The sequence below is a fragment of the Panthera tigris genome, chromosome F2 (genome assembly GCF_018350195.1).
Source record: "Panthera tigris isolate Pti1 chromosome F2, P.tigris_Pti1_mat1.1, whole genome shotgun sequence".
Classification (NCBI taxonomy): domain Eukaryota; kingdom Metazoa; phylum Chordata; class Mammalia; order Carnivora; family Felidae; genus Panthera; species Panthera tigris.
The window spans coordinates 8700950-8726876 of record NC_056676.1 but is presented as its reverse complement, the minus strand read 5'-3'; the positions used below and the strand labels follow the sequence as shown (position 1 = coordinate 8726876).

At 44.4% G+C, this 25927-nt stretch overlaps 1 protein-coding gene across 3 annotated transcripts in view; it reads left to right on the top strand.

The window, feature by feature from the left end:
* Positions 1–25393, top strand: part of PLAG1 (PLAG1 zinc finger) — a 47075-nt gene extending 21682 nt beyond the window's left edge. Inside the window, exons 1-5 of one of the 3 annotated variants that reach the window (XM_042973165.1) lie at positions 11366–11441; positions 11971–12042; positions 18836–18934; positions 21522–21880; positions 22402–25393. In XM_042973165.1, the coding sequence (XP_042829099.1) occupies positions 21639–21880; positions 22402–23659 (1500 nt within the window). In that variant the 5' untranslated portion in view covers positions 11366–11441; positions 11971–12042; positions 18836–18934; positions 21522–21638 and the 3' untranslated portion in view covers positions 23660–25393. Of the gene's footprint in view, positions 1–11365; positions 11442–11970; positions 12043–18835; positions 18935–21521; positions 21881–22401 lie in introns of those variants that run through there. The other 2 variants (XM_042973167.1, XM_042973166.1) reach the window with 2 other exon arrangements.
* The last annotated feature ends 534 nt before the right edge of the window (positions 25394–25927 follow it).

Sequence of the window (25927 nt, the reverse complement as noted above, 5' to 3'; positions counted from 1 at the left end):
TCACCCTTAAAATTTGCTTGTTGAAGAAGTGGGGTCTTTTTGGTTTGCTTTGGTTTAGTCCTGTAGAGTTTCCTGCACATCTGTTTCTTGGTAACTGCATCCCTGTAGTAGGACTGTCCGACATGCTTCTGTGGCCCCTCATTTTATGTAAGATTCAGGTTCTCCTCCTACCTCCAAACATGTTAGAGTCACCTAGAAAGAAAAGTAGGAAGGATTGAATTTGTGGAGGAAGTAACTATTAAGCTAAGTGACAGAAACAAGAATAACATCGATATACATCAAATAAATACAGGCACATGATACTGTGTTTCCAACGTAATATCAAAGTTCACATCATCGAAACGTTAAATACAAACAGGTAATTTTTTTTCGTTAAACCACAGGGCTAATACCTTTGTAAACCAAAGTGAGATCTTCTTTGCTTTATATCCTACTTTGTGAAAACCTGACTTCGCTTAAAGGTTATCTCCTGTGCGCTTGGATGTTACTTCTGCGTGTTCCTCACAAGCTAGCTACGTGTGAGTCAGCGCCACGATTTATCTCACCTTCTCCTGGTGTTGGCTGTGCACCTTATTTCCAGCCTTTAAAGAGGCATTGATGAATGGCCTTGCACATAAACCTTTGTGTGCACCTCAGGTTATTTTCTTCAGCTAAGTTCTTAGGTGGGAAATGGGTGGGGGAAATGATAAATGCTTTCCTTGGCTTGGCAACTACACGGCCATTTTGACCTCCGGGAGGACATCTTCAGTCATCGTTAGCACATGGGAGTGCCCGCTTCCTTAACTCGCCCCCACGTGGGCCTTGACCACTCAAGGAAATCTTGCTGCCATCTATGCTTTTTGATTTTTCTTGTGCATATTTGTCTTTCGTATGTTTTCCCCTCCGAGCTGCCACCGCTTGCTGCCATCATTACAGTTGCCTTTGACGGCTGAGGCCGCTCATATTCCCCGTGCCAGAAATCCCAGGAACCCGACTTGTTATCATTTTGCCTGAGAGATTGGCACCGGTGAGGGAGGGCGCACGGCACTACCTCCATCGTCAAGTGCATGGAGCGAGTGGCTTCGTAACGTCTCCTTTGGCCGTTCACAGCCTGTTCCTCCTCTCTGTTTTTTTCTCCCTGTTCTAGATCATTGACATTGCAATATAAGTGAGAAGGAGATTCCTACTACAAGTGCAGTTACAGTGAGGGGGAAAAACTCACCTGCCAAATTCTGAATTAATCCGAATTCTCAAGGCAAATTAAGGAAGTGATTATTCACATTACCTAATTCCTTTCTTAAAAGAAAAAAAAAAGGATTCAAATTGGCACCTCTTTTGGTACCTTTAAGTATTAACTGGGGGAATATCAGCTAAGAAATCTAGATACTAAGAAGGTGCAAACCTCGTAATCAAGATTCTCTGACGCTATCATACCCACTAAAACTACGTCACATTTGCATTCCGCCTTCCAGAGTGTCGTCGTCACTTCACGCTGCTCACCTCTGTGAATGAGCCCTAGCGTGAGCCTTGCTGACCACAGCTTGTGTCCCCTCCATTCCACTTACTGCCTTCCCTGCGGGACCTGGGCTTCTCGCTCTGTGGACGCTCTCCGCCTCTCCTTTCCTCTTGGTCCGTGTTCACTTGCTCTCTGCCGCCCCGGCTTGCTCTCGCTGGTGCTCCAGAACATTGCACTGCATCGCCTGCCCGCTTTCCCACCTTGGTACTCCCAGCCCTGGAAGGATCCTCCCCCCTGGCTGCTGCTTTTCCTGGGCTTCCAGATGGACGGTCATATCACCAGGTGATTTAGAACTAGCATGTGTAAAGTGGTCGTGAAATGACGGCTCGAGTCCAAGGCCCGTCAGGATTGGGTCCCAGGTTCCTCTCTGGCTCCCGTTCCCTCTCCTCCCCCCACAGCACCAAACCGCAGGTCCTCCCTCGGGCTCATCAGTGCGGTTTCATATGCCCGCCCTCATGCCATTTGTACTGCTGGAATGTTCTCACCTCCCTGCGTCCACTTGGCCAGTGCCTGTTCATCGCTGAAAATCGTGCCCAGCCGTCCCCTCCTCTGTGAGGCAGTGCTCGCTTGTCTTCTCTGCCCTCCGCCCGTGTGTTGTGGGGTCTCAGGTCAGCGTCTGCACACAGCCTCTCCTCCTGGACCTGCTCCTCTGCTCTGGGTCCCATCCCGCTAACCCTTCATCCTTTCTCTCCCTGGTCCTATCAACACGTAAACGTGCCAAGCTTCTGCCAGCTTCGGAGCAAACGCGGTGACACGAAGCTCACTCCTTTCTGTACCTTCCCCTTCAGCCGACACCATTTCTCTGAAGAGCTTCGAGCCTCAGATTTCTCGCATTGCACCCCTTCCTCAGCCTCAGCGTTCCATGCGGCTTCCTCCGTCCCCCTGAATCTTTCCAAGATTACTAAAAACCTACCTGTCTCCACAGCAAAAGGGAGTAGGATTTCGTTCTTATCTTGACTACTGCCTCTCTTATCTTGACTACTTCCTTCCTTTTGCTGTTCGGACCGTCCGGCTCCCTGGTTTGTCCTCCCGTTCGGGGGCATTCCCCCACCCCTGCGCTGGCCAGCCTCTTCTGTCCATTGCATAAGCAGAAGGTTCCTCCTTCGGCCCCTCTCCACGCTCCTTCCCCTGAACACCTGCGTGTCGTGAGCGGACTCGCCCCTGTGTCTCTGTCACAAGCCGTCTTCAGCCCTCGTCCTTCCCCTGCTCTTCGAAGCCTGTGTTGGTTCTCCCTTGTCTGTTAAACACACCGCCAGGGTGCTTTGCGTGTGATGCCCGCTCCCATCTATCCCTCGTAGCAACCTACCGGGTTTAAGTATCTCACCTTTTCAGCTGCGAAAGGTAGGTCCCTTTTTACCCACGGCATCACAGCTGGTGCACTTGACGCCTGTCACCACCAGTCAGGATTGCTTCCGCAGACGCCACGGAGGCTGACCTCGCCCACAGAAGTGCCCTTTGCCCTCCGTGCTCGGCTTCTTCCTCCAGCCCTTTCACAGCCTCCTGGTCCCTCTCAGCCCGCCTTTCTACAGCCTCATTCCCCACTCCCTCGCTTAGGCCACCATCAGCTCCAGTCAAGGAAGAAGTAACTGCCCCTGCCATAGTCCACGTGCTCTGCAGGCCCTGCCGTTGTCCCTGCCCTGTCCCTACGCCTCCCGTGGGAGCCGCACCCCACCTCCAAGCCCCCCTTGGCAAGTCGACGTCTTCTCTCTCTCCGCTCACTTGGCTCTTCCTCCCCACGTTTTCCCCTCCAAAGCTCGAATGAGTCTTTTATCTCTGTGAATTCCCATTATTCTTAATCTATACTTATTTCGGGGCATTTTCTACCTTCTGTTTTGTGTTATCGGTAACTATAAATACTCTTTTTGAGACATCTCCCCTGCTAGATTACACGCTTCTTGATCATAGAACTGGTGACTAATCATATTTTTTGTTTTCCGTGACAGTTGAATTAAATGATGGCGATTTATTTATCCAAAACTTTACTCTTACAGCCCATTCCCAGAGACTGTGCAGGTAGGGAGACTCTAATGGTATATTGAGGAAGACGAACTTGCGAGACATGACCACAAGATGGCACAGTGACTGCAGTGTCCTGGTATCTGTTGAGGGTGGGCCAAGAGAGGAGAGAGAACAAGGTTTTCTCGATTGCCCGATACTCCAGGGAAATCCAAGAGAATTTCCAAGTTTAAAGTATCCAGTCAATTCTTAATCCTTCACAAAGGTCATCAAGTAGGTTGGGCAGCTGTTTTCTTCCACACTGGCCAGTAGAAGGGAAGCCTTCCCTCCCTCCCTCTTTTCTCTTCCTCCTGCTACTCATTCAGTAAATGTTTCAGTACCTCCTCGGGCATCCACTGTTCTAGATATCAGGGACCCGGAAAGGGTCGGTAAAAAGCAAGATCTCTGCTGTGGCGGAACTTATTCCGTGGCCCTCGCCAGTACTCAGCGGAAGCTGTTGGAGACAGACCCGAGAGTTTCTTTGCTGTTTTTTTGTTACTCCTGAAGTCGCTTCTTCCCCCTCTGGCCCAGCACGGATTGATCTGTAGCTTTAAATTACCCAAATGAAATTTGGTTTAAAAAGCAAAAGGACAACAAGTCAGCATATTGTTGTGATCGATTTTGTCTTAGCCATGATTTTCTGTGACCTTCTACCTTACTTTCCGGCTATTCCGCTTAATCAAGAATCGACCATGTTCACTTTGCAGTTAAAGATATTGAGGTTCAGAAAGGCCAAAACGTGCAGATTGCATAGGCAAATACATGGAAAAATACATACACAGGTCTCTATATCATTCATTACCTCATGGTCAAGATCAGTGCCAGTAAAACTCTTAAAAACGGGGCCACCTGGGTGGCTCAGTGGGTTAAGTGTTTGACTCTTCATTTCGGCTCAGGTCACGATCTCATGGTCGTGAGATGGAGCCCTTTTCAGGCTCTGCTCAGAGTGTGGAGCCTGCTTGGGATTCTGTGTCTCTCCCTCTCTCTCTGCCCCTCCCCCGCTCACGTGCGCTCTCTCTCAAAATAAATAAACATTTTTAAAAAATTCTAAAAAAACAAGCAAGTCCAGTATTGCGGCAGGTACCTACAGATCTATTTGACATAAACTGCGTTGTTGCCAAAGGTACTGTTTGCCAAGGTGGACCTAATATAAATTTATTTCGTTCAAATTGCATCTAGTGTTTAGAAACATTTCTTCTGCCAAGGGATAAGCAAGAGTGTAAAAGTAATACGAGCACGACCGTTCGGAAATCTCAAAAAACACACACGGCTTGTTTTAAAACTGGGAGAAGTTACCTTCCGCTGGAGCAACCTCCTTTGTGGTGTGTCACAGTTGAGCACTCATTTTTTGCCCCAGGATTGGATCCCCGTCTCCTCCCTGTGCCTCCCCTCCATACCTGATCCCTCCACCGGCCTGGCTCTGCAAGATGGGATTCATTTTCACACTCCTCTTGCCAACCCTTGCTTCAGTTTCGGGAGGATGAGGGCAGGGGATTAATCTGAGATGCTATGCGAAAGAGACATTCCCACATTCGAGAAGTCACGGTGTGGAATTTCGGTTTACTGCGGGCGTACTTCGATGCAGTACCTTTTTCCCCCTAACATGTAGCTATTTTCTCTGATTTGGGGTAATCTTTATATTTTCGGGGGCGCGATGCAATCTTTCACCACAGTTAAGCCGCAGGCAAGGGTCAGTCCATCTCTGGACGGTCACGATCACGTATCACCAAATCGACGTTCAGTTCAACGTGCAGAATGACCCTTGGCTCCCCGTGGATTGGTTTTGTCGTAGCTGTGATTTGGGGTTATCTGTGACTGTGACCGCCATAAAAGTTAAGGTACACACCACCTGTGTTGCAGAGATGAGACGATTAAGAGTATACCACTCACCAAACGTCACTTTAGTACTCATCTCGGTCACATCTGTGTGCGTGGTCGTCTTTTCACGGAGCGCCGCCGCCGTTTGTCCGTCAGAGATCGTGCGGGCTGTGATTCTGTGGGAGCCGGGGCTAGAACAAGAACAAACCAGAACAAAACCCCCTATTTTTAAGTGCACTTCAGGCCATTTGGGGGCAGCACTTACTTCTGAACAACACACTGAGTATAATGGCTTTGCGTTTGGAACCCTCAGAACTAAGCCAGAACTTTCCATCCGTGACCCCGCTGACCTTGCGCCGCAAGGTGAGTATTCCCACCTTGCAGAGGACAGTGCCGAAGAGCCATCCGGTCGTCCGAAGTTACAGTAGGGCCGAGGCGGGATTCGGGCACCGCTGTGGTTCCCGGAGGGCAAGTCCCTCGCGTCCAGGCACCGTCCCCTGTGCTGCCCTGGGCTCTGTGACCGGGTGGAGGTGCTCAGGTTGCGAGGCCCTCTCCGCAGCAGAGGAGCCGAGGAGCCGAGGAGCAGTGAGACGGAGATTGCCAGAAGCGTGCCGCTCGGGTCACGGGTCACGGGAGGGCGGCCTCCTGTAACCCAGGGGCCCTAAGGAGTGGGGCGCGGGGAGCAAGGTGGGCGTGTGCCGCAGGGGAGAAGGGGCGGCCCGGTCCCGGGTGGGGGCCTCCCTTTGAAGGCTTTCCACCCCTTTTTGTTAATTACGTGTTGACAAACGCTGCAGAGGCCTAAGAAATGAGTTTATAACTCGGGAAGGTCAGATTTCTCTGGAAAAAGGTGAAGCTAAATAAAACCCGAAAGGAGAGCCCCCACTCCATTCCGTTTCGGAAAGCCACAGAAGACACGAAGGCTGGTCGTCTTCCGAATTACCTAGAAACGTGGCCGGGGATGGGAGTGGGGGCAGCAAATCGTACAGTGCCCACATTTAGGGTAATTTGTAAATCATCAGAATAATTTAAAAATGCTCAGCCTTCGGTAACATGACCCGCAAGGCCCCTCCACCCGCTGCCGGTCTCTTAGCTCCAGCGCCTGCCTCTGGCTGTGGCTCCAAAAATAACAAACTGCCTCAAGTTACCCAGACCCACCGTGCAGTTTCTGACTCCCTCTACCTGCAGTACCTGCCCAAGCATGGCTGATACCTGTTCTTTTGTTATCTTGGCCCCAGGGTTACTTACTTTTAATTAATCAAAGGCAAGCCCGCCAATTAGCCTGGCACTTCTTTCTTTCAAGGCTTCCACGAATTAACATATTTAAAAGGTACGTACAGAGGCTGCACGGAATCGCTTCGGCGGGTAGTTCCTTTGGTATTTGATAAAGGGAACTTATCCCAGAACTATTTATTATTTGTAGGTCTCAGTTCCAACCAGAGCGTATTCCTGGAGCCTCTAAATCACGTAGCACGATGTGCCAGTCTCTAAAGCAACAGGTGACATGCACTGGCTTCCTCCACGGGCAACAGCTGAGAATGTGGCTCTCAAGCCGCCTAGACATATCCTTTCTAGTAAGGACTGAATGTGGCTCTTCCATTTAAGCCAATATTCCTCTTTTTCTTTTTCCCCCCTCGGAATGGGAAGGGACGATTCTAGTCATTTTGAGTCATTGCCCTTACAAAGGATTTTAGTTTATCAGTTCACAGAAAGTGGTGTGCTATGGGTTTTTTGGTTTTTCGTTTTGGTTTTTGTTGTAGGTTTTTGTTTTTGTTTTTGTTTTCTTTGCAAACTTCAGTGAATTCACATGAAGATTTGTTGGTCATCCTCAGTAATTTGTTTTTTCTCAACATGAAAACTTGGGCTTCTTTTCTGGCTCATTGAGGTATGACTGATAATCTTCATAAACTGCACACATTTAAAGTGTATAATTTGCCAAGTTGTGACCTACGTCCACATCCCTGATACCCTCACCACAACCAACATAGTGAACATAACCATCATTCCGAGAAGTTTACTCGTGTCCTTTGGTGAGCTGTCCCTCCCAAGCCCCCCTCCTGTCCCCGGATAACCACCGAACTGCTTCCTGTCACTACAGATTAGCTTGCATTTCCTAGACTTTTATATAAGTGGAATCATTTCATATATTCTCTTTTTTCTGTCTGACTTCTTTCATTCGGCGTAATTATTTCCAGGTTCCCCCATGTTACTGTGTGTGTTAATGGTTCCTTCCCGTCTATTGCTGATTAGTAGTCCATTGCATGAATCTGCTACAGCTTGCTTATCCACTCACCATATTGATGGGCATTTGGGTCGTATCTGGGTTTGTTTGGTTTTTTTTTTACTATTACAAATAAAGCTGGTATGAATATCCACGTACGAGTCTTTGTATAGATACAGGTTTTCGTATCTCCTGGGTAAATACATAGGTGGTGACATGGCTGTGTCATATGGTAGACACATGCGTAACATTTTAAGAAACTGCCAGACTTCGAAAAAGATTGCATTATTTTTTCCTTCTTGCTAGTGGCACGAGTTCCGTTTGCTTTACATCCTCGCCAGTACCCGATGCAGTCAGACGGTCAGTGTTTTTCATCGTAGTCCTCTTAGTGGGGTAGATGGCGCTGTCTCACTGTGATATTAACTTGCGTTTCTGTAAGGACCAGTGATGTGGAGCATCTTTTCATGTGCTTATTGGCCATCTTCATTGGTGAAATGTCTATTCAGATATTTTCCCATCTTTCAATTTGTTTGTTTTCTTATTGTTGAGTTTTGGAAGTCCTTAGTATATTCTAGGTACAAGGTCTTTATCAGATCCAGGCTTTGCAAGGATTTTCTTCTAGTGGCTCGTCCTCTCATTTTTTGAACATTATCTTTTGAGTAGCAGTTTTAAATTTTGATGAAATCCAGTTTATCAATGTTATTTTATAGGTTGAGGTTTCAATGTTGTAGCCAGGGAATGTCACAAGATTTTTGTCTGTTTTGCTCCAAAATTTTTATAGTTTTAGGTTTTACGTTGGTGTCTATGATCCACATGGAGTTAAGATTACATATAGTGTGAGGTATGGATTCAAGTTGTTGTTGTTGTTGTTGTTGTTGTTGTTGTTAATGGACAACAAACTTTTCCAGCACCGTTATTTGGAAAACCATTCTTTTTGGTAAAATATTTTTTTAATATAAAAGTAGGACATTTGTAAAATACAGAAGAATATAAAGTGTATATCTTGATAATTTTAAAAAATAACCTAGATACATTTAAGGGTATTATGGGGGAATAGTTCTAAGTGTTTAAGTGTAGACTTCACAAAATTGGAATCGTAGTATATTCTCTGTCTTACTTTTTAAATGCATCATATCAGTGTTTTCCCCATGTGATTTAATACTCTTTAGATGCACGGTTTTTAATGGCTACATTGTTATTCTGTCACACAGACATACACCTTACCCCTTTTATTACACATTATCAATTTTTATTCTTAAAATATACTTCGAACATGCTTACACTTAAATCTTTGTCACCTTTCTCGTTGTTTTTTGCTTACATTTTTAGAAATGATTCATGAGGTCAGCATATATGAACATTTAAAAGGCTTTGATGACATATTTCCACAACGTAGTCCAGAAAATTTTAACAGTCTACACTCCCACCAGCAGCTACTAAGAAACTTAGTTCTTACGTCGAACTTTTAAAAAAAAAAAAAAAACTTTTTTTTTTTTTACGTTTTTTTTTTTTAAAGCATCAGGGATGCGGGGCGCCTGGGTGGCTCAGCCAGTTAAGCGTCCGACTTGGGCTCAGGTCATGATCTCGTGGTTCATGAGTTCGAGCCCCGCGTGGGGCTCTGGGCCGACAGCTCGGAGCCTGGAGCCTGCTTCGGATTCTGTGTCTCCTTCCCTCTCTGCCCCTCCCCTGCTCACACTCTGTCTGTCTCTCAAAAATAAACATGAAAAAAGAAGAAGAAGAAGCAGCCCCTCTTCTCATCTAAGACGAAAACCTCTCCCTTTTCTCAGGCTCCCATCTGCTCCATGTTCTTCCCTGCCTCTTCATGCTCACTCAGCACAGAAGCTGTCCCAGGTCTGTCCCACCTGGCATCCTGAGTCCCCCCTTAGGTACCAGCCCTTTGCTTCTCCTCCAGTGCAAAGCTCTCTGGAAGAGAGCCTCCCTTTGCTGGAAGTCATTTCCTTGCCCAATACTGGCAATCCACCTGGGGGTGCTTCTGCCTCCTCCTCCTGCCCCACTTGTCCCCTCCCTCCCACTCCACCCCCACGGTCTTTCTTGCTGTGGGGTGGTGTCTTAATGCGGGAGCGGCAATCTACATTCTGAGTAGCTTTGTCTTTTCGTGGGGGTTGCCGCCTTGTCCTTCCTTCTATCTGAAGCTCTGTCTCTGCCCATCACGTCTTTAAATTACCTAGTTTTGTCTTAAAAGCGGTGGCCTCTGGGCACCGACACGAGTTAATCAGTAACTCGGTTTGAATCTGTCTCTACAAGAGTCAGCTACACAACTAGGTCTGCCTTCTTCTTATCTCCTTTGTTAGTGTGGTCAGGCACTCAAGGGCTTGTCTGCGTTCTTCTAGGAGATGCCTGTGTTTGCTGGTTTTCAGCTCTCTGCTTTAGACTAGTCCAGCACCCAGCTGCTGTGTCTCATTTGCACAAGCACGCCCTATACTTTCTTCTCTCCCTTCTTTTTCCTCTCTTCTCCCCCCACCCCACCTCCCCAAGTACTTGTTCTCGGTGTCTCATAACCGCCCCACTTGCCGTCCTTGGTACGTGAGCGTACAATGTCCCAGCCATTTGGGTTTAGTGCACTTCTGTCATTAGAATCTGTAAACCATACTACACTCCGGCCGGAGCACCGCCTCAGAATGTGTAACAAGCCAGGCCTCCAATCTCGGAATTCTTCTGGCTAACCGGCATGCCCCCCGCACACCCTTCCCTCCCCCCTCCCTCTCCTGATTGTGCCTTCTGGAAGGTCACAATCACCAAAACTCGGTTGTATTCTTTCCCTTTTCTGACCCTCTGGTACTTGTTTATACCATATACACTGCTGATTCGTCCCTGTAATACTGCCTTATGGCAGCTTTTGTTTTCATTAACAGTCCTATCGCTTCACTTGACATCAGGTACCTCTCCCGTGGCCGCGGCTCTCTTGGGAACAGGGGCCGTGCCTGTTCGCATCCCCAGGAATTTCAGATCGATGCCGCATGTAATAGTTGTTGGTAATATTTATTGCACCAGTGTCAGCCGTTTGTCTTAATCAGCGGCAGCCACGTATGACTGAGCGTTGACTCTCTGGTCTGGAGAAACGAAGCCGAGGATTTCTGCAGGGACTCCTGGCATCCCTTTCCTGCCTCGGTTAGCGCCTTTGGTGGTAGGCCTTCGTCACCTGTACCCACAGAACGAAGCTGTGGCTCATCCAGATCCCCGGGTACTTCGGAATGCGTCTTGCTGCCTCTTCGCGTGTTCTTGAAGACAGACTTGCCAGCTGCGAACTCACTTTCAGACAAATAATAGTCTCATCATAAAGACACAGACAGGAGCTGAGCAGTTCTCTGTCTCCTTACTCTGTCTCTACTTAGGGGCATTTCCAGTTTGCACCCCGGCCTGTGAACACATGGCCTGAGGGAAACACTCCTGGGCAGCGTTTCTCCATTAGCTGGTGTTTAGAAAAACCTCAAACATTTTTTCTGAAAATTTTATAGAGAAAATAGTGGATGTGTTTGAAATACAAACGAGGGAAATAAGTGGCAGTTTTGAGAAATGGCAGTAACTGGGAATATTTGAGTAAAAATATGAACAATCTAGAGAACTTGTGATTTGGGGGGAAATCTATAAATCCAGGCATATTGAGTTACTTACTTTTCGCTTTTCAATGTACTATAAATTGTTTCGTATTTGTTTCTAACAGGAATTGAGCTAGCTTTTCCGATAAAGTATAAAAATATGATAATGCATAAAAACCAATTTGGTTCATATGCCATTAACCAGATTGGTTCTGACTTTTGGAATTTCAAACTAACTCTTCTTTTCTTTTTAGGTTGCCTCTTGGTGCTGCATTGGCCGTATTTGGCACCCAGAATGCTCCATTCTGTGATGATCTATTAATAAGGTTACCTTGTAGAGTTTGGAGCAGGGCCTCAGGTAGGTGGCTTTTATCATTATATGGCATGGCTTTCAAAGTGATCCATTATTTCAGTTTTTAAATAATTTAAGACGTCACGTTAAAAGCTTTGAAAAGCATGCCACATAATAAGCATGCCACTTACTATTTTAAGGTCTATCAATACGTATTGTGTTCAGCAGGACTTTATTAATAGTTATAGTCTGATGGAAGGATTGGAATACTGGCAGTGAGCAGTGTCCCTTTGTGCACAAATTGCATCGCTGCTGTAAAAGCTTACTTGTTCATCTTCCCCAAACAGCAGATGAACTCTTAAGCTCCTCTTCTCTGAATCTTGCTCGGAGTGATAGACTGTCCCACGTTACCAGTCTATCTCCTTTCTGTCTACTGGGAGGGGTCTGATTAACTACGGGCAGGTGGGGAGGGCTGCTGTCTCTGCTTGCTGGGATGGGGCAGATGCTGGGATAAGGGACCCAGGGGGACAAGAGCAGTTTGCTAGCCTTGCTGGAAAAGGGACACACCCAGGCATCTAGATCTCCCGGCCCCTAGGTGCAGCTCAGTGGCACAGCGTCGAGGTGTAGAGATACTTGGACATCCAGGCACCCGTGGATGTGGTACCAGGTAAGTCTGTCGGCAGGGCTTCTGATGCAGGATTGAGGTTTAGAGGCCAGGACCCTCGGCCCTAGGAGAGGTAGAATGATAAGAACAAAGATGGCCGTGCCAAGTGCCAGACGATGGGCCCAAGGTCACGAGCTCCACTGAGGGCAGGCAGGGACCCAGCTCTGGGGGGAAGAAGGATGCAGGCTCGGAGCCGGCGAGGTCCCACAGTATACGTGAACAGAGCTTTGTCATCAAGTAAAAGGTACATAAATTAATCTGGCTGAAATTCCTAATCACAGTATCTGTGAAGAGTAAGCATTAAAAATCTAGTTAGCATACTGTTTTGAGTCATTTGTATATTTGTACAGTCCATTTTTAAGATACATGAGAAGATGTTCCTAGTTTTTTAGTGTTACAGGCTGTGGATTTTTTTGTCCACTAGGTTTTGTTGAAACTGTTTTAGCGGCTAGAAAAAAAGAAAACTGTTTTTCATTACTTTTCCTTAGCCAACGACATTTATGTAGATTTTCCCGTTTTGATTTCTCTTGTGTCGGTAATCCCTCAGACGTTTTCTCTGACATTTTCAACGTCATTTCAACGTCACATTTTAATTTCACGTGAAGAACATCCTCTTTAAAGAATTTGAGTTTCACTCTGTTCCTTTTTCTTTCCTATAAAACTTCATGGGCTGTTTCCAAACGGTAAATCGTAATCGACGCGGTTGCATGCGCTCAAGGAGGTATGGAATAGAACATTTGAAAGCAGAGATGTTCTGAAAATGCAGGCCGACTGAGCACCACCCAGGCATGTCTCTGCAGTGCCTGACGGGTCACCTGCAGGCCTCTGAGTAGCACATGCCCACGTGTCCCTGACTTTCAGCGCCCCCTGACTGAAACAGGAGGGACCCCCAGGTGGTTGTGATGGTCCCCTTGGTTCCCTTCCACTCCTCTGCCAGAACAAACTAACAGCTTCGTTCTACAAGCCGCCTTCTGAGCTTGCTTTACGCTGATCTGAAATTTCAGAAACATCAAAACACGTTTGTTTACCTGCTCGTTTTGATTCCCGAAATTCCTTATCAGGACTATGGTTGTGGTCAACAGATATTTATCGAACATCTACTACATGCCAGGACACTGACCAGGTGCTGGGGGTATAAGGATAAGTAACAGTCTCCCTGCAGATGAATTTAGGATCCCCGGGGGAGAGGCAAGTAATTCCAAGAAGAGCTTTACCGGGCACAGGCTTAAACTCCGAGAGGTAAAGTTGTGAAGTTCGTTCTCGCTCAAGTAAAATCGGCCAAGGAATGTAATTATCAAGCCTCTTCTCATTGCCATGGCCGGGGCGGTGCACCTGCCCTCTGGAGGTGGAGGAGGGAGTGGCCACCCTGACCTGACCATTCTGCCTAGACCTGATACTATTTACTCAACTATATAGGAATATATAGAAGCGGCTGTTGCCGGAATGGTTGTGTCCTGTCTGGACGGCCACATGGGCATAACTTAGGGAGTCATGACACGCACAGAGCCTTACCTGGATGCGGGCTGTCTTCCTGATACAGTTTAGCGTGGCTCAAGATTTTGCACACACGCTTAACACTTATACCTCTTTGTATCCCATAGCACAAGCCTGTCTTTAAAGTGCACTTTACTTTGAGATGGCCTCAAACTGATTCTCTGCATGAGCTTTTGTAACTACAAAAAACTTTTCCTTTCTCGTCACATGTGCTTTCATGTGTACTGTCTCTGCCTTCCCGTTGGCATTTTAGGCATATGCAGTACGAGTGCTTGGAGAGTTCAGACCCAAAGCCTGGAGGATGCTGTTTGTCATTGAGTAGTGTCAGGCGGGCAGCCGTAAATGAATGGAGGCATGTTCTCCAAAGGTCGGGGGCCCATCAGTGTCAACATTTTGAGTTGATATCAGGCATTTTTGTTGTAGCCCCGGGAACGTAGGAATGAAAACAACCCCTCACAGTTTGGGAGATAGGCAGTTTTCCGAGGGAGCGGACCTGTGAGTTACCTACCTACTTTGTACCTAGCCAGAGCACCGATATCCTGGAAATGTTTCATGCCAAAAAAAAAAAACAAAGCCAGGAAAACCTCTAAGAACAGTTAAAGTTTTGATTAAGCAATCTTTGTATTCAGATGCAATTGCGATTCTTCACTCTTTCTCAGGCACCATTGATTCCCTTGTGCACAATTGCCCTCTCATTTCCTGTTTGCAAATACTGACTAAAATTGCCCTTTGTGAAGAAAATGGAAATACCTGGTATACCACCCATGTGTATTTTTTTATTTGCTTTTTTTTAAGCAGGTTCTTTTTTTTTTTTTTTTAATGTGTATTCATATTTGAGAGAGAAAGGGACAATGAGAGAAAGAGGGGAGAGGCAGAGACAGGGAGATACCAACTCCAAAGCAGGCTCCAGGCTCCAGGCTCCGAGCCATCAGCACAGAGCCCGACGCGGGGCTCGAACCCACGAGCCGTGAGATCATGACCTAAGCCGAAGTCGGACGCTCAACTGACTGAGCCACCCAGGCGCCCCATTAGTTTTTTATTTGGATGAGAATATACAGTCTCGGGGGAAGAATCCTCCACATACTAGTTGAAATGAAATGCTAACTTCTAAGTTATGGATCATTAAAAGAGAGCTTTTAAAAGAGAAGAAAAAAATTTTAACATGACATTTATGTTCTATAAAATGAATAACCAATGAAAACATTTCAGAATTGGAAGATAAAATTTACTTGGATATTCCATCTTCATCAGATTGTCTGTTCCTCCTCGCTGGATACTCTAGAAAATGTAATAAACAGCCATACCCGGGTTCAAGGTGGACCAAAAAGGAACATCCTAATTGTACAGAGAGAGAACCGATGTTGGAGTGTGTTGGTTCCACTTTGGAATTGGTTGACTTTTTCCCGTTGGTCCTTAAAAACAAATAGGTCTGCTTTTTCCCTTCACTTCTCTGTTGGCTTCTGGTATTTGATTTTTAAATATAAGGCCCTCTATCTATCAGTAAAGCTAAATTTTATGGTAAGTTTCAAAAGGGTTGTGTTAGAACTACATTTTAATGGATTGCTCCAAAGTTGAAAACATCAAGTACCATTATTCAAAACAGGCAGTCTTATTTTTACTATTTTAGTTAACTATGATTTCTCCGGGAAAATAAGTCCAGTAATTTTAAGTATTTTGAGTATGAGGCTTGTTATTTGAGTGCTCACAACTCGGGCGGGTCAGGTGCCATCCCAGCTCTTGGCCGTGTCTCCCTTTCTAGTGGCTTATTTAGTTTATTGGACCAAATTGTAACTGTACTATATAATTTTTTACTTGAACATAGATAACGTATATTCTGTCCTATGTCTGTTCCGGTGATCGAGCAAGCCTGTAAGTCCGTTTTGACGCTGGAAGGCACGTGCCCTGCTTTAATTATTTTCATTCATTCAAAAAAATGTTTACTTTTACGAGAAACAGCAATGAATAACACTGACACAGCTCCTGCCCCACCGTCTATTTTTAATAGGCTTAGGTCTTTGTAGCTGCAAGATAATATTTTTCCTTTTATTATTCATTAATAAGAGATTTTACAGACTTACAGAAATTGAATGCCGTAAAAATTTCCACATTACATTCACAATCAAAAAAGCGTTCTGAGTATGCCATCCCCCTTACTTCAGAATTGGTCCTCGGTTATGTTATCTTGTTCATTTCTTCCACATTCTTCAAAGTTCTGTTGTGTTTTGTACTTGTCAGTTAAAGTATTAACTATTGGTAAGTTTCCTTTTGCAAGCTACCTATCTATCTGAAAAACATGTTTGAAGCAAATGTTGACGTTTTCTGCATTGTTTACTAATGGTGTTTTATGATTAACACATGGGAGAATAAACACAGCTTTGATTATCGATGGCATTTGCCCTTAATTATCAAAGTACATGTTTGACCTTTAACTTAATTACGAAAGAAGTATTGATGCAGGTAAGTGTTGTAAAAATTCACAGCTGTTAGACAAATGACAATCAGAACTGTGGAATTTAAAAGCACAGAAACAGTTTCAGTACAGGGCTGTTCTTAGGCCGGCGTCCCCAGAGGAATTTGTTTTAGTAGACCCTCTGATGTATGATTCATTTTTGCTTGTTATGTTTCCGTGTGAGTCACTGTTTTAGAATGTAAAACATAGGAAGATGAACATGTGTGTGTACGCTGTTTTTATGTGTGCAAGTTGCCCTAGAAAAAAACGTGCGTTCTTAACACCAGCAAAAACTGGAAGGGCATTCTGAGGTGTTAGTTTCTATTTGAAACGGGTAGATGTACCTTTTCTACCTGGCTTCCCAATTCTTAGATCAAGGCAAAGGAGAATTGTAATCCTCTGAAGAACATGGTAACCGCTCTTTGACGCACAAAAAAGAAAGATAGGAGTACACATTTTGTTGCAGACTTTTCAGAACGGTAGTTACAATACTTTTTAAAAGTTGTTCCTGTTCCCGTAAAAAAGAACCCAGCAGTAACTTGAGTTGACTTTTAGTTAGGGTTACATAAATGCGAACTGTATATTTTTTAATGCTTAGTTTATCAAGCTCAATAATAATGAAGTCTAACCAGCTGCTGGTTTCCTTTGTTTGAGGAAATAATTAGCAGCCCTTTGAAATTATTTGGTCATTCATAAGAGCCCAAAATAGACTGAATTTAAGGAAATTAACTGTGACTTTAGAATTATGTTTTGTGATAGAATGAATGAAAATGATGGCTTTATGATTTTATTTCAGACTGTAAAATATGTAATATTTTGAAATAGTAATATTTCACATCAAGATTCAGATTTTAAACTATTGACATACTTCAACTGTAAAGGATTTTTATTATAAATGACATTGAAGAGTAAGCGTCCATTAAATTTTTATGCATCTACTTGAAATGCAACGAAATTTCTCCTGGTCAGGAAAACTACACGAATGTATTGTTTACTGGTCCACTTTGGTTTTTACACTTTTTTCCTACCCAAACCACCATCCACCCAGATAGGTATGCTGTTGTTATTTTAACCGTTGCTGCAATTACTTAAAATTTACTTCGAAAACTGCCTTTATTAAAAGAAGCAAAGTCTTCTATTTGTTTCCTTGGGGGGATCGTACTGGCAGCTCCGATCGGGGGAACAGCACTGTTCCCTGGTCTTGTCTTTTAAGTGTCACCACGAGATTTATCCACTGGCAAACTCGTTTGCCGACCCGTCCTCCTCCTAGAACGCAGGCCTATAAGAGCGAAAAAGGAATTTTAGGGCTTCTGCCACCTCTTGACCACATACGTGCTGTCAGGATATTCAGCTTCTTTGGGCCTCTCCCCTTAAAATGGCAGTGATGATAAATCCACCTCTCAGGTCCACTGAGTCCCAGGGAGATCATAGAGATGAAAACACTCTGCACTTGTAAGGTATTTATATTATTGAAATAACATAATATACAAAACAGGCTTTCATGTGCTTAACTACCCTACCAAAACCTCAGTATGTGCCCTGGGCAAGTAAGTATTTACAAAGTTAATTTTATTATTTTGCAATTTTGATGTGCAGAATTCAGTTCTTCCATTTATGCATGTCCTGTGCTTTCCAAAAGAATGGAGCTTTCGCTTTAACTTTTTAAATATCTTTTATTAGTCACAATTTTTATTTTTCTTATTTTTTAAACTATGAGAATAATGCTGCTTTCAAATGTACTTTTAGTAGTCTTGTAATGATGCTTGAATGTCCTCTAGTAAATATTTTATTTACACAACAGACTTTTAAAAGTATGACAGTTTGATTTCAGGGGAAATTAATTAGATTTGTGTTTGGAACGTTAAGTAAAATTATTTTCACTTAACTTGTCATTAGGGAATCCTCTCACTACTATATTTTAACTGCTTGATTTCTGTTACCCCTCTCGTGTTCTTACAGTCACGATTGCTGAACATTCGCCTTTCAAATATTCAGAGTTTATTAATCTCTCTGTGCCCTGTAGTCGCTACACTAGAGAATCCTAGTTTTTTCTCTGCCTCTTGACCATTCTTTTCGCATTTACTTGTACAGTCGAGAATGATTAACAGATTTATTTCCTGCGCATGTCCTCAGTTTACTGAAGATCATGCTAATAGGCATTTTGTAAAGATACGTTGAAGATCTTTCGACAGTGACCTTTTAAAACCCAGCGACGCTCCGTTCCTGATGCCTCTGCAGCCCACCTGTGTATAACTTCCCTTGCATGCTTTTGAGATCCAAAGAGCACAGAGTTATCGCTACATTTCAGCCATCCTGCGCAGCATTCCGAGAAATAAACTGGCAGGTGTTGCAGGTGACCGGAGTGTAGCTCCGAGAAGCCCACAAGTGTGTGCACTGTGGGCACACAAGGTGCTGGCTTCAGGAGTCTGCTGTCCTGTGGTGAGGTCCCAGATGCCCTGAGTTCGTCTCTTCCGTACTAGTATTAAGCTCAACGAAACGCTGATCGGTTCGGTTTACAAAGAGCGACTCTAACATCCATTTCTCTCAGTAGGCAAGTTAGATTTAAAAAATTAAATTGAATTTGGGAAAGAAGTGGGGAGTCATTCAGCATCACACAATGCCATTTATGTAGGTAATACTACTTTACTTTTTGTTTCTGCATTTATTTGGTCATGTAAACGTGCTTAGAACTAATACAAATTTGCAACTGGTGAAAATTAATGCATGACTTATCAGCAGAGTATGGAATGTAAGCATGTGCCATGAAATTGCAATTCTCTCATTCTTTATCTTCTATCGCTTACGTGCCGGTCCCGTTTAGAGTGTAGTCCACTCTTATTTTTTGTTTCATAGATTGGCCAAAATGGGAAGGACTGGATTCCGCTCTCTTCCACGAAGAGTCAATGGGACTGGCTGAGATCAAGGTCTGAGGCTCTTTCCACCTGTCACCAGGTAGGCACTGAACAGGAATCACTGCCATTCTGTGCATGTCTCTTTAAAGCATTAGATTGATATGCATATTGTGAAGGTGGGCTTTTATTCCATGTTGAACACGACCTTGTATTATCCTATCGTTTTAAATGCACCTGTAAGTAATTTGACTTTTGTAATATGTTGAGATGAAAAGATATTATTAGCCATGAAAAAACTTCAGCTGGTCTTAGAAACGTGTAATATTTGAAATCTCCAGTTCTTCATTGCTCAGTATGTACATCCAAAGATGGTGAAATTCACTTGTTATTCCATATTGAGTATCACCACCTTGAATATAACCCATGTCTGTGTATTGTTTCATGGTGTACTTCTCATACTCTTTTTTTTTTTTTTTATTATTAGAAGCTGCCATTTTTTTCCCAACTGAAATTCTCTGCCCATTATGCTTGGCTCTCTAAACACAACAGTGACACATATGACAAGTCTTTGAAATATTTTCAGATAGTAGTTACAAACAGGGCCTCAGATACGTAGCATTCCGTGTTGATTTTAGTCGAAACATTTATCAGCTTGTTTCCCACAGTGCTCTAAATAAGTTCATGGAAGCATGATGTTAGGAAATGAGGTGGTCAGAATTGCTGTCTTGTCCTGCGTTGGCACAGTGCTTTCTCCCAATTTACAGTGTCATTGCTGGTCACAGCAAAACAGCTGTGTAGATATTTCTGAGAGACAGAAAGAGAGAGAGAGGGCGAGAGGGGGAGAGGGAGAGAGGGAGAGAGGGAGAGAGAGAGAGAGAGAGAGAGAGAAGCTGTCTCTTGAATGAGGATATAACCAGAAAAGAACAAGCCCCTGAGATGAGGAAACTCTAAAACGGGGAGAGCATATTGTGGTAGCATCAGTAATGTCACCTGTGTTGACTGTGTTAATGTCGCTTTTAAACAGCAGAAGGCATGCAGACAGGTTGCACAGCTTGAAGGCCTTGCTTGTGTCTTCCTGCTGACGAAGAAAGTATACGTGAAGCACACACTGGTTAACTTACCCACAGGCTTTACTTTTTAGCAAATGAGTGAATAATTGCCCCGTTTTGCCTGTTTAGGGACAGCCTCCCCCTTCACATACAGTGGGATCTAGTCCAATATGCACTTCGTTTCACAGAAATTAGATTCAATCTAGAGCCCCTGCCCAAATATAACTGGACTCTGCAGGAGTCCGTATGCTACATCCGGCCCGTAAGGGCAAATGAGTCTGATGGCAAAACCCAAGGGGTATAAAGAAACGGGCTTTCGTTGTTTTTTGAAATACACCATAGCGTGAGAAGTCCAAGTGAGCAGTACTTGGGAACAGTCACTTAGCGACGTTCAGTTTTCACTTTAAAAAGCAGGTATTTTTTAAAAGAGGTTGTAGGTCTCATCATTTCTGTGCCCCTTAGAAGCGAGCTGTTAGACTGGCACTCAGGAACCTGCAGGAATCCTTTAACTCTTTTTATATCAGGTGGATCTTTGGGGACTTGGTTCCTTACTCTGAGAAATACAGTCGGTAATACTCACTGTCTCCTGTCCGTGAATTTTCAAAGCTTTCAGTCAGTTTAAAAAAGCTTTTTAAGTAGACCTACTCTTTGCCATGCAATACGTACACTTCATCCTTCCTCACAGCACCCATAACGAATCGAAGCTCTGACACACCTTTTACCCGAAACACCTCCACAATGATGCGTCCTCGCACAGGTATTGTGCTCCAAGCCAAAAGTCTCACTGGTGTGCCACCCACGGGTCACAGGTGTGCCAAAGACTGATCCCCTCAACTCTTGGAGAGGCCTGATGACTCGGGCTCATCCACTAACCTCAGGGTGCCCGATGAACAGAATGCTTTTCTGTGATGTGCAAGAAGGCAAGGAAGAAGTACCTCAACCCAATCTTTCTTCCCCCCGAATGATCAGGAGCCGTGATCCTCACTCGCCTCCGTGTAACTTCATCAGATACTCTGATTTCAAGAAGAGAAGTCATTTCTCCTCTTGACTCGGAAATCCTTCTGTGTGTGATAATAGAGAGCAAATCTCCACCCTGGGTGGTGCCTCCAACTCTCTCAGGCCTCCTGTGTCTGCATTAAGCACTTCCTCCGTGAACTAAATGGCTCACAGGGTGCCTATAAGAGTTTCCGGTTGCTTATCTGTGTTTTTCGGTAACATGGAGTCTGCCCAGAGTTGGCTTGCCCAGGCTAAAGGGGTTTTTTCCACGGTAAAAATATTTGCAGAAACCTTTTTACACTCTTAGATTTCTGTTGTCTGATCCCTTGTCAAAATTGAGGCTTAATAATGCCACTTTTAGTGTCGTGTTTTGACGCTTCCTGAAAGCTCCTGGAATCACTGCTGCTTTCCCTACGTACGATCATTTGTCAGGTAGAATTTCAGGGGGGTGCGTGAACTGTTCATTCTGAGCAATGCGTTAAGATGTGTTTTGCGAATATAAAGAAACCTACAGATATTACATTAGACCAGCTGAATCCATTTTATGGTTCCTTTTTGAATTCAAAAGCATCACTTAGCAAGTAAAATTTTTAAAAATTAAATTTAGTTACAAACTAGTTGTTTCTTATTTTTTTTTTCCAGTCCCTTTTTGCTTTCTTTTACGACCACATGAAACTTGAGAAGCCACCTAAAGCTAAATCATTTAGTGGAGTTGGGCAGTTCCCAAGTGTCCAACAAGAAGGCCTGCTTTAGGCTGCGATGGCCACTGTCATTCCTGGTGATTTGTCAGAAGTAAGAGATACCCAGAAAGTCCCTTCAGGGAAACGTAAGCGTGGTGAAACCAAACCAAGAAAAAACTTCCCTTGCCAACTGTGTGACAAGGCCTTTAACAGTGTTGAGAAATTAAAGGTTCACTCCTACTCTCACACAGGAGAGAGGCCCTACAAGTGCATACAACAAGACTGCACCAAGGCCTTTGTTTCTAAGTACAAATTACAAAGGTATTAAACTCTATTTGTCTTTCAGATTATATTTTCTATTATGTTGGCCATTTGAAGCCATTGTAAACGTATATATCTGTATACACATTCTTTAGCCGCTTTGCAGAGAGGAAATGTTACGTAGATTAGACGTGGGCTAGTTTTAGCGTTCTGAGCCACATACTTTTACGTGTTAGTGTCTTTGGATTTTTTGGTAAATGCAATGCTTAATGAGAGTAGAATTTGCCGTGCGTACAAAGAAATTGCCAGAAAAGGGTACGGACGTTTTACGTGAGTATGTTCGGGCTCGCTCATTTGCTTTCGTAGTCGTAGCTAGAGACCGGCAGAAACTAACGTGGCAACTTAAACGGCTCGAGTCCTGCGGAGCCGAGGGGTAGTGACTGTCCTTGTGGCGCATGCTAAGTTAAGACGCGTCCGTAATCAGGGAGTTTCTGGCGTAGCGTAGTAGCGTAGCTTCCGTTTGAAAAGTGAGTCCGTAGCACTCGTGTCGTGGTACTTACAGAATATGTCTGTGTTCAAAGGCACATGGCCACTCATTCTCCTGAGAAAACCCACAAGTGTAATTATTGTGAGAAAATGTTTCACCGGAAGGACCACCTGAAGAACCACCTGCACACGCACGACCCTAACAAAGAGACGTTTAAGTGTGAAGAGTGTGGCAAGAACTACAACACCAAGCTCGGCTTCAAACGTCACCTGGCCCTGCACGCCGCCACCAGCGGTGACCTCACCTGCAAGGTCTGCCTGCAGACGTTCGAGAGCACAGGAGTGCTGCTTGAGCACCTCAAGTCTCACGCGGGCAAGTCGTCCGGCGGGGTCAAGGAGAAGAAGCACCAGTGTGAGCACTGCGACCGCCGCTTCTACACCCGGAAGGACGTCCGGAGACACATGGTGGTGCACACTGGAAGAAAGGACTTCCTCTGTCAGTACTGTGCACAGAGATTTGGGCGGAAGGATCACCTGACTCGCCACATGAAGAAGAGTCACAACCAAGAACTTCTGAAGGTCAAGACGGAACCGGTGGACTTTCTCGATCCATTCACCTGCAACGTTTCCGTGCCTATCAAAGACGAGCTCCTTCCGGTGATGTCCTTGCCTTCCAGTGAACTGTTGTCAAAGCCATTCACAAACACTTTGCAGTTAAACCTCTACAACACTCCGTTTCAGTCCATGCAGAGCTCGGGACCCGCCCACCAGATGATCACAACTTTACCTTTGGGAATGACGTGCCCGATAGATATGGACGCTGTCCACCCTTCTCACCACCTTTCTTTCAAATACCCCTTCGGTTCTACCTCATACGCGATTTCGATTCCTGAAAAAGAGCAGCCGCTAAAGGGGGAAATTGAGAGTTACGTGATGGAGCTGCAAGGCGGCGTGCCCGCCTCATCCCAGGAGGCCCAGGCATCATCATCTAAACTGGGGCTGGATCCTCAGATCGGCTCCCTAGATGATGGCGCAGGGGACCTGTCCCTGTCAAAAAGCTCGATTTCCATCAGCGACCCCCTAAACACACCAGCCTTGGACTTTTCCCAGCTGTTTAATTTCATACCCTTAAACGGCCCTCCCTATAATCCTCTGTCGGTGGGGAGCCTCGGGATGAGCTATTCCCAAGAGGAGGCGCATTCTTCTGTGTCTCAGCTGCCCCCCCAGACCCAGGATCTTCAGGATCCCGCAAACACTATAGGTCTCGGCTCCCTGCACTCGCTGTCCGCAGCGTTCACGAGCAGCTTTAGCACAAGCACCACGCTCCCGCGTTTCCATCAGGCTTTCCAGTAGGAGTCCACGACGTGGCCCGAGCGCAGAAATCTGTGTGTAGCCCTGCCTTAGGTGACCGTTTGTATTTTAGTGCCTACGTTAAAACAGCATAAACATTTCTGCTTTTGTACAGTACCGATTTTCATTAAGCCGGTATGACATAGAAACAAGCTTTTTATAAGTGAGCTTCGGAACCGTTTGCGTTCAGTTCTGTTTACCTGGGTGTTTTGTCCACGCTCACTGCCAATTGTCCTGTTTTAAGACGGTTTTTCCTCTAGGGGAGCCATTGTTATCAGTAGCGGTAAAGTCTTAACGAGTCCCACGTTCAAATTACTTTTAGATCTTAAAATGTCCAGTTTTGTCCAATAACCATGGCTCTGCCTTTTGACATTTGGCTCGTTAAAGAGTTTTGCAATAGGATGTAAATTTTCTAAAATGTATGTGAATAACCTGAGAGTTTTTAAATTTTTACTAGTCTCTAAATGGATTCATAAGCAAATGTTTCAAATGAATTAAGAATCCAGTTTGGGGAGATGATAGATGTTTCTTTAGCTATACCATAATTTCAGGTCAGTATATTTTGAAGACTTTGCTATTGTCTGGCTCAGATATTTTGCTGTCTTTATTATGCACACGTAAGGAAAACGAAACCTAAACACAAAGCACCAGTATTTATAGCAAAAAAAGACTCCTGGGAAGGTGACACAGCATTCCATGTTACTCAGTAGTTGGCCTTAAATCAGTACACAGGATATTTTTTGCCACGTTTCAAAGTTGCTCTCTTTCCGACTGAATAGTGCTAGCCACGTTACGGCATGGGACCCTTCAGAGTCAGTGTATGGATCGATCTCTGGGCCCCTTAATCCTTTCCGCCTTTCGTGGCCAAAGGGTGGGTCAAGTGCAGTCAGCGGTTCTATTTTAAAATGTCGGTCCACAGCCCAGAATCGAGAGCCATTGTGGAACACAGGTGTTAGGTGTGTTTATCCCAGAGCGGACTGTCTCTTCTTGGATGGCGTGATAGATAGACTGCTAAGAAGGCAGATGTGTGATGTAAAGCACTTGGTTCGGCTCGGGAACCTGTCTAGGGATCATGTCCCTTGTTGCCAGGGTTGGAAGCTAGCCTCTTGAGGCGTAAAGTCAAAGCATATCGCTCACGTCACTCTTACTTAACGTGAAAGCGACGATCGAGAAGAGTGTGTTCCCTGGACGCAGCAGTTCTTATGGGCTTTCCTCCTAGTAGACAACCACCAGCATCTTTCTGAAGGTCACATTATGTTCTTCTAAGTGTTAGCTGGGACATCCGCCTAAGAAACATATCTATTAAGCACTTGTTGATGCCTTATTTGGGGACCCTGTCTGTTGGGGTGGGTAGGAGGGGGAAGGTTTATAGAAGAGTGTATATCTCTTGAAAAAAAAAAAAAAAGAAAGAAAGAAAAAGAGAAGAAAAATATTTCTGAGTACTCATGAGCCCTGTACGGAAGCTTCTTTTTTTCACTCACAGGGCCGATTATCACTGCAGATTGCGATGTTTACCCAGAATTTCTAAACATGAGTGCAGATTACGGAATATAATACATTATTTAAAATATTTGGGAGTAGTATAATTTGTGGAAAAATGTAAATTGTAATAATGTAAAGGGGGGGTTTCACTATATATATTATACACACACACATATATCGCACTTCATAGAACCAGAGTTGCTCTCTTAAGGGAGCTTTGGCTCCTGATATTTTATCATGCTCCTATTTTTTTTTTTTAAATTCTAGGAGCAGTAGTTTTTATACTTATGTATTTAAATTTTATTATTAAAAATTACATTTTATAAAAAGTGTGTTCCAAAGGCATTAAAATTATATATGTTAATAAGGAAATACATTTAAAATTTTTTTCAAACTGCTCCTAAGCTTTTGATTAGGAGACTATTTGCTCTGAAAGTAGGCTTTTAGCTCTGCTTTATTACTGCTTCCTTTAGTTTCTATGAAACAGATTGCTTACTTAAATCATTAGTTGAATGATTAGTGTTCAATATTGCTTTAATCACCATTAAAAAAAAAAAAGGAAAAAGAAATTGGTGACAGAGCACAAATAAATAGAAAACCTATTTTTAAGTAAACGTCACAAATACAAGTGTGGAAGCACTACTTTGTCTAAAATTTGCTTCAGGAGAAGTCAAATTAATGACCTGAGACGCTGGCCTTGGTAGGCTGTATGTCACTGCTCATAAACGATTAAAAAGGGAGTACCAGGATTTATGCAGCAAAGCATTTCGGAAATGGGGAATGGCACCA